This window comes from Merops nubicus, unplaced genomic scaffold, assembly GCF_000691845.1.
Source record: "Merops nubicus isolate BGI_N331 unplaced genomic scaffold, ASM69184v1 scaffold45156, whole genome shotgun sequence".
NCBI lineage: Eukaryota > Metazoa > Chordata > Aves > Coraciiformes > Meropidae > Merops > Merops nubicus.
Window position 1 is genome coordinate 5,571 of NW_008615205.1, and position 9,369 is coordinate 14,939.

The 9,369-nt window shown below is 38.9% G+C and overlaps 1 protein-coding gene across 1 annotated transcript in view; it reads left to right on the forward strand.

The window, feature by feature from the left end:
• The first annotated feature begins 4,320 nt into the window (after nt 1–4,320).
• Nucleotides 4,321–9,369, forward strand: part of PTER (phosphotriesterase related) — a 6,995-nt gene continuing 1,946 nt past the window's right edge. Inside the window, 4 exon segments of the mRNA XM_008942446.1 lie at nt 4,321–4,556; nt 4,558–4,732; nt 7,705–7,706; nt 8,550–8,682. Coding sequence (XP_008940694.1) covers nt 4,321–4,556; nt 4,558–4,732; nt 7,705–7,706; nt 8,550–8,682 — 546 coding nt within the window.

The following is a 9,369-nucleotide window of genomic DNA, read 5'->3' on the forward strand; positions in this document are numbered from 1 at the left end:
CTTATTCTGTATATAATAAGTACCTATTGAGCCATTCTTTTTTGCTTTTTTTGTAAATTTTGTCTCACAGCAGTCTGGATTTAGCATGGCTGTAATCTCACATTGTAATGGAACGGCAATGAAATGCTTCCCATACAAGTCTAGGGCTAATACCATTAAAGTGTGCTTACTGAATCAAAACAAATGTACCGTTGGCATATGGAAACTGTGCTTATGTGATTATGTTTCAGCAATATGACATTGCCATAGGAAGCGACTAATCCAAACCTAGGGAGGCTTCTCATTACAAGACCATTAAAATGACACAGTGACTGAAGCGCTGATTTCAGGTGGGAAAAGTGGAAACACAAATCTTGTCATCAGTATTCAAGCAAAACATCTATTGAACTCAGTGGAGTTTTTACCAGAGTCAGGAATGCGGTAACATGACCTTTTTAGCAGCAAGTCTCTTTTATCTTAACACTACTGCTAGAAAAACATTTACTTCACCAGTATTTAATAATTGGGTAATAATGAGAGTCGTATTTTATGCACCATATAACTAGTGGTTGTAAAGGTTTGTGCAGAGTTTACTACAGCAGTGTTAAGGTATTCTTTCAAGGCTGTTGTTAAATAATCCAAGTTTTGGTTATATCTTCACGCAATTCACATTTTCTTTTTGTCTGAATATGTAGTTTTCAGGAAATACCATTTATTTCTCTGTTTATACAGCACCTAGAGCAGAGAAGCCCTGGTTTATACAGGAGCACCTTGGCTATACCACAGCATAAATCAGTGATTTCCAAACCCCCAAATACACATTACTGCCAGATTAGAGCCTACTTGTTGTTGGTTTTTTTGTTTGTTTGCTTGTTTGTTTGTTTGTTTGTTTTCATAGGAATCAGCACATTTCTCCCCTCTCCTCACTGAGTTAAGGTTCAGGAAATCTAATTCACATGTCATATGTAGAACCACCTAAAATGCACTTGTCTTGTCCAGGATTGTTTCTTGGCTCTCTCCATAGTCCATGGAAGGAAGCGATATTACAGAAAGTGACTGGTCATGTCCTATTACAGTCATTCAGAATAGGCTGAGTGAGTTGGCTGTGGATGTGCCTTTCCATTCCACTATGAAAGTGGTCTAGACGATTATTCTGTAGAAGACATACATCATTGTAGGTGGCTAAATGAGGTGATACGAATTCAGTCCTTGGTGTATGAAAGAAGAAACTTTCTCAGGATAAAGTTCTGTATAAAACATGGCATGCAAGTCATTAGTAAAGCACACAAACATTGATTTCTAGAATAAACATATACATGCTTAAATTAAGCAGCAGTCCTTATTTGATCTAAAAGCTGCTTGCACCTAGAGTCTGTTTTAAAGACACTGAATAAATTCTGGTTCCATCCAGTGAATCTTGTTAGGAATAATGTATCATTGTAGTGTAATCAGGGCATACTGGCTATGTAAATAACAGTAAGGAAGATATCAGGACAGTGGTTTTAAAAGTAATTCCAGTCACAGGTTGTTGTCTGTCTTTATTTTTCATGATTTTTTTATTAAAAGTGGCGAGTTTCTAAAACTATGTTGGTAAGCAGGCACAGGCATTAATATTAATTGTATTTTTCATGCAGATAAAATTAGGCCTCCTTTAAATGCTGTTCATGTCGGTTTCCATTTTTGTGAATGCTCATTTTATTTATGAAAATTCTTGACCTCAATCAAAAGGTTCAAAAGTAGGCATTGGTTCTGTAAACTATGTATGCATGCTATAATCTGAAATCTAGAGTCTAAAAAACAACAGATCGGTATCTGCTCCTAGGGAAACCTGGACCTGGCAATTTTAGATATTTCCTGCTATTATAAATCAGAAGACAGCAGCCTCAGGCTGTAATGAGACCACACATGCCACAATAGGTAGCAGGTGGGCCAGATTAGTTGAGGATAATCTAAATGAACTGTGTTGGAAATGAATTAGTGGGAGCAAATGTTGAAGGTCAGCTTTTTATCAGAGTAGTAATCTGAAATTGAGCAAAAATTCTGCAAAAACTTCTGCTCAAGTGGCCTTTTTGAGTAACTGCGCTATGAACTAAAATGCTGGAGTGGAAATTTTTGAAGGAAACGGACTGTAATTGATTTGTATTAAATGTTATAAAAAGAACTTTAGTACTTATAAAGAAAAATATTTATGTAGGTTTATTTTCCTAACTTAATAAATTAATTTGAAAACTGTCAGTGAACCTGGGGGAAGTAAAGCGTGTCTCCAGTACAGAGAGTAGTTATCACTCTTTATGGTGTCAGGGTTTAGCTGAACACCAAAGTGTAGGTATTTCACATTAAAAAAAAAAAAGCCCAAAATAAGGCAAAATAATATAATTATCTTAGAATTATATTAGTCTCTTTGTTGTGTGTATAAGAATTTATCAGATCATTGAACTTTCTCCAAAATAATGGGTCACTCTATAAAGCACCAGCTTTGTTCAAGGATGGAATTAATGACGGGGTTGGACAACTTAATTGAACTGCAGCTCACAGCAGTTTCTGACTAAGACAGGTATTTTGCTTTTAATTATTTGCTCAAGAATAATATTTTCTGAAATCATGCACTTCTTATTTGGCAAAACCTAAATCATTACATTAATCAGCCAGCAGTCTGTTCTATGAGAGTAATTATTCTGCCTTCTCAAACAAGTCAACACACCAGTCTAGAAATGAAATTCATAAAAGAACAGTTCTTCCTAAGTCTGCTTTTACACAAGGCAAGCAAACACAGTCAGTCAGTCCTTTATCTTTCTTAGGGGTGATGATGTTTGCATATTAAAAAACCTGCCAGCCCTACAGACTTCACTAGGCAGGTGCAAGCTGCCTTTTGCAGGACCTGGGTCACTTTTGCACATTGGTACTCTGACAATGACTGCTTCTCGTGAGATGAAAGCATCCTCAAAGAGATCCTGATGTTCTTGTGCCCTTTGATATGTAGAGTTCAGTGCCCTTCAGGTTTCAGTTTTTCTGTCATCCTGGTAGATCAGCTTTAGCAGTTAAAAGGAAAATGTCCTCTGAAGGCTTTACCAGTAACAAACCCATGTTTATGATATTATTCACCAAAAGGGAGACAGAAATGGGAAAGACCTCTCTCTTTAATCAATAATGCATGCTCTAGTTAGTCCTGTCCTCTGGACATGATTAAGCATGTATTTTGTTTTATAACTGATGATTTTGGTTGACTAGGGATTAAAACTATATATCCTCAAGCCTTTGCAACTAGCATCAGGAATATCGAACATCAACTGGGTAGTCAGCTATGTTTAATGTTAATATGGCATGTAAATGAAAAAGACTACTTCCACTCCCAAGAGAAAAAAATACCCCAAAATCCCAATGGGGAGAGCTGCAGCTAATTCTGACCTGCAGTGAGTCAGGCCAAACTTGGATAGGGCAGGTGCCTGTGACATGAACCAACAGCAGACAGTGGCCTCAGTAGATCTCTTTTTCACCGATCATTTGGAGTTTTGAGAAATAACATTGTTTCATTCATGTTAAAGATGAAGAAAGAAGTCTTTTGGAGGCTGAGCCATATAAATTGTTAGGTTAAGGTCTGTTCTTAACTAGTAAAATATTTGGCCATTGAAGCTGATGGAAGAAGCACTTTGGCTTCTGCCCTGCTGGTAGGGGCCACGCTGTATCTTTAGTGACTGTAGTCCTGGGCTGTTCCAGACCTCCACGGTGCAGCTGGCAGGAGAACCTGAGCTGCGGCTGAAGCTGAAGGAGCAGATGATCACCCCATCCCTGCATTCCTCATACAGAGGAGCAGACAAGGAGCCCCAACGTGCACAGCTTCCTCAGCATGCAAGGGGGACAGTGAGTCTTAGAGGACACAGATAAATAAACCGAATGTACCAGTAAGGAATATTCAGCTTTGGGTACGTTCATCTGGTGGCTCAAGCTGACAAAACCTGACAGCTACCGAGGAGCAGATAATCCTAAATGCATGTACAGTGCTGGTTATTAAATAGGAAACATTTATCTTAATGTGATATTGACTATAGTACAATAAATGGTGGTGATTTCCTCGTACTGGCATGATAGTTTTGCATTGCTAGTGTACTGCGAAAAGCGCAGCTGGGTAAAAGAAATGCTTTTGTTTTCATATTGACCACTCTGCTGGAAACAGCATTTGACAATGTTCCAGTGAATATTCAGTGTGTAGGTATATGCATGAGAGAGAGAGGAGGGAATTCAGAAATTGTGTAAGAAAGGTTTGCTCTTTCTGAACGGTTTGTTTCATTTCTTCTTCCTTCCCAGACTCTTTTAGAATCTGTTTTTTCCCTTTTGTTGAAGAAAATGCCTTCGTTGAGAGGGAAAGCGCAGACTGTCTTGGGCCCCGTGGAGCCAGAATGCCTTGGCTATATGTTGACTTATGAACACTTGACTATGAACTACAGCAGTTGTTTTTGTTCACCTTCTCCAGGCCAAAAGCCTCTGTCTGATGGGCCCGTTGAGATGAAGAAGTTGTTTTGGATTAAGCAAAATCCCTACAGCCATAAAGAAAACCTTCCTTTGTATCAGGAAGTAGATGCATTTTAAAGCAGCAAGTGGTGGGATGATTGTGGAAAGCACAACCACAGGAATTGGTTAGGATATGAATACTTCGAAGAAGCTTGCTGAAGAAACTGGAGTCTGTATTATTGCTGGAGCTGGGTTTTATGTGGATTCTACTCATTCTTATCAAACACAGGTTGTGACAGTGGGGCAGGTAAGTCTTAACCATTCCTCTCTCTTATGAGTATACCTGGATAAGTCAAAGTTGGAGAGAGGTTCCAGCAAAATAGTTGAAAACTACAATTTCTCAATGTGAAAAAGTTTGGCACGGCATTACTACTTGCATGTTATAGCTGGACCAGCACTATTTGTGCATGCTGGGATTATCTGTCAGCATTTCCAATTCTTAAGCTCCATTTTCTCTCAGGGATTTGTTAAAATGCAGCAGTAAAAGGAAAATAAAGTACTCTTATGTTTGGGCATCTGGTACAGCCCCAATTATCCTGTTGTTTTCAGAATTTTTAAGGAAGGAGTATATCCCTTCTGCCTCTTGTCTCTTTTTCTCACTAATTGCTTCCCGATGAGATCACCCAAAGTTCTTGTAAAAAGTCTATATAATTGCAGTACTTACAGGACAGTTGCAAATCATTGTTCTGCTGAGGGTGTGTGTTATATCTCTCTTCTCTACCATTTGTCCAGACTTTGCAGATCTATATCAGATTGTTTGTATGGTGCCTAAGACAATGTGTTAATAATGACTGAGGTCCCTGGATATTCTTGTAATAATAAATATTCATTCATCTTTTATTAAGAAAATGTGATGATAAGGAGAAGAGGGGAGGGAACTCTCCAAGGCAGGAGGCTATGAATGCAGAGGAAAACTAGTGAGAACATTTGGAAAAATATCTGTCACAGTTTGCAAATGAGTCAACTTAATTTTAAAAGTCGATGGTTAAAACTTTTTAGAAAATGGGAAGCCACTAGTTCGTATCCCTGCACAGATCCCTGTTCTGGGATTGGGCATTGAGCAGCTCTCACCAAATTGAGTGGGAAGCTGCTAGGCTTCCAGTGTTTTTGAAAACAGGGCCACTCTTAAGGGCCTTACGACAATCTCGCAGAAGCTAAGGGAGAACTCCCTGATTTGGCTGGATTCTGGATCAAAGCAGAAGGCAGATCTTTAATCTGGTACCAGACATAAGAAATACTGCTTACAAAGAAAAAAGCTATGTTTTTGTTAGTTCTTAGCATAGACCAGAGAGCTAACTTTTAGTTTCCCTGAGAACAAAAACTAGGAGCCCCACATAAGACATGGAGGGGAATTGAGGTGTTTTTTTTGTCTCCAGTTTAGAAACACAACACTATTGCCAGGTCAGTCGTGTGACCTTGAGTTTCTGGTGCTGAGCTGGAAAATGTCCAAGCATTGATTAGTTTGGCCAGCTGCTGAATAATGGAGACTGTTCGTGGTCATATGATTCTCAGAAATTGAATTATTTGCCCTCAGTATGAGTGTAATACGGGCAAGAGCACAGTGCTCCAAATTTCTAACAGCTACAGGCTTTAAGAGCTTGCAAATTGAGCCACGAGTGTTTTGTATTCACACAGAGCTCAGTGTTTTACTTGGGGATTTTAGGAGCATAAAATTCAGTGCCATGAGATGTTACTTATACTTGATTAGATATAAATTATATGGGCTTGCTTTATGTACTTACCTGCATTTCACTGTATCTATAGACATTTTTTTTCTCTCCTTTCTAAAGAAAAACTGATTACTTAAATATTTTTATGAAAGAGGACTGAGCAAATTTCAGGTGTCAGTAGTTATGTAGCCGTTTTGATACAACATAAACATCCTTTTTTTATTTTTTGTTTGTTTGTTTGTTTGTTTTCCTTTATATACTGTTGTAAATCACTGAATCCAGTGATTTATTGGTGGAAAATAAGCAATCTTAAGTAGGGACACAGTCAAGACAGAGGTGTAGTTTCACTAACAACCACAGATGCACAATATGACATTTCCTTATGCTCCTTTTATCATTACTTTCACACATTCATGTTGGCATTTGCTGTAACATAGACTCTAAGCTACTGTGAAGTTTGTCTTAGCAATGTGCATTTAACATTTGAAGTCTCCTCCACTGAGAAGAATCCACGTAGGAGCATCTCAGTCCCTTAAATGTGAGATAAATTTGTACATAGCTCCATATTTCATGTCTGCTTTTGACATAGACAGAATGGTAGTTTTCAGCTGGATTCACAATCAGATGATCAAACTAAAATGCTGGCTACCGCCTTTTGCAATTTAGCACCTTAGAACAAAAGGTAGCACTGCTGGTGTAGGTAAAGTCTGGGAAGCAAAAGCTGCTGAGTCTTGACTTTGGCCGTTTATTTGGGATTAAGGATGTAAAGGTATCTTGGTAGAGATCAATATTCATTCACCTAGTAGCTTTTCTTAGAAGACTCACAGCAGCTGTTGTGAATGCTTGCTTGATAATGGTTTGTTTGGTGGGTATCCCAGCAGTGATTTATATGGATGAGGGCAAATTGCAGGATGCTTCCCTGTGTCCCATCTGCTTTTCCATTCATTTGGGGGCCGCTCAGGGGTGCATGTTGTCCAAACATCTCATTCCAGCACCAGAGATTAGCACTGTGAGCTGAGAACTGCTCCTGCTGCCACGTCCATGTGGCTTATAAGGGGACCCAATGGCTGAATGAAGAAAGGCTCCCCTGCTCTTCACTGGGACAGAGCACCTCAAAGCACAACACGAACTAGAGTTTTAAAAATGCTTTTTAAAAGCATTTTTTTTGGCTGGACCCAAAGTAACCCGTTTTCTTGTTCTGCACTTTGAAAACTCATTTAGTGATAAATGTTCCATTTCTGTAAAATATAGTTTTTTTTCTTAGATAACATATTTTATTAATTACTGTTGGCAAATGTTAAACTCCTGCTGATGGCAGACTTGTTGGAACAAGAGTTTTCTCTTTCTCAACCCATCTGTTCCTCCTACTTGGTCCTACTGGTGTTAAGTCATAATATTGAAATCGTGACATCAGTCATTTCCATAGCAACAGACTGTGATGTAATCGTATAGGGCAAAATGACTTTGTGACATCAATATCTGCAGTAATAACAAAATGAAACTACTGCCCTTTGAGTTAACTGTGCTGTGGAAACTTGTTTTTCCTTAGATGTAAAAAATTGTGTTGTGGGCATAAAGGTAAAATTATTATGTATCATGTGAGTGTTTTTGTTCTCCTTTGGATAGCTTATACTCTTACTAAAGATGTTTCAAAGAAGCAACAATGTTCCAGTTATTCTTTTGGAAAGGAATGATGGGTTTTAGTAGCTTCATTCCTTCAGTTTTCAAACCTGCTGCAGAGCCACTGTCCCAGGTAGTCAGAGTGCCATTATGTATTTTGGTGAGAGTGTTTCCTGAAGGCGTTCTGGCCAGGTCCCAGTGCAAGCAGTGATATATTGCTCTTCTAATGACAATCTTGAGACATGACTGTACAGAATAGAAACTAAAGGCAAAGTTGTGTATTACTGGTGTGTGATGGATGAAAGAAGCCCTGGATATACCTATCTCCTGTAACTGTTTTGGGAAAGTAAATCTGTCTTGTGTAAGTAATCCATTGTGGTTTTTTTAAATGTCGCTATGAATTAATCTCCTCCTTAAATGTCCTTCCTTGTTAGGTTGTCTGTTGAGAGGGCTAGTGATAGCAAAAGTCAGTAACTTTCCTGTTTCCATTTAAAGATTATTGTAAATGTTTCATTATTTCAAGGGGCAAAGGTTGATTTTGTTTTGTTTTTATTAATGCATGAAGTCCCAGATGAATGTGAGAAAGACAATGCTGTGTAGCAGCTTAAGGTGCATATGTCAAACAGGGGTCCCATTTTTCAAAAGGGTGAATCAAATCTTAGGTTATTGGGTTTGTTCCTTTCAAGTAGGAAGTTGCAAAATACCTGTCCTTGTACCATGAGATTTTTTTTCTTCCTGCTACAGTGCTGACTTTGTGTTACATATGTTCTGCAGGACCATATTTGATACAAACAAACTTCTGGAATTTGCTAAAGTTGGATGTTATCTAGAGTGTGACCTGTTTGGTACAGAGGTTCTCCATGACCAGTTCCATGCTGATACTGACATGCCGAGTGACAGTGGAAGAGTTGCAAGCCACCTGCTGCCATGGGGTTGAAGCTCTAACCTTGCCATCAACAAATTAGTTTATTGGTACTTGTTTTAAGGGCATCACAGTGTGATTCTGCTTGCTGTTCAAAATTGTCTTTTTTCATACTGAAATGACAACATTTTTATTTCTGTTGCTGTCATGTCTTTAAAGCACCATGTATAATTTCTTCTATCTGCAAAGAAAGATCTAGGGAATCTTTCCAGTGTTGTAGAAAGTTACTCGAAGAAGATCAAGAGCTTTTTTTAACTTCATTGTTTGTCCTGATTCCATGCTGATCTGCTTGAATTTTATCATTTACTGCATCATAGAAACTGTAAAAAAGAAAAGGCTGGAGATACTGGATTCATGTTAGGGTTTGGCTTTTGTTTGAAATGGTGTTGGAAACCTAGTGCTTCTGCTAAGCACCGTCTGAGCCTGTTACATCTCACAAATGTGCTAACCCAGCAAAACTCAGTGGTTGTCTTGGGTGGATTTGACCCGGTGCTTCTGTCCTGAAAAACACAATTTTTCTTCCAAGCACTTTATCACCTCTCCTCTCCCTCTCCTTTTGCCCTTTCTCTCTTTAGAAGGACGAGGTTCCTGCCTCCCCAGCACTCCCACGCTCCTCACACTGACAGTGTGAAAGCCCCGGCCCCAGCGGCAGGGGCCTCCTGCCCCGCCCCT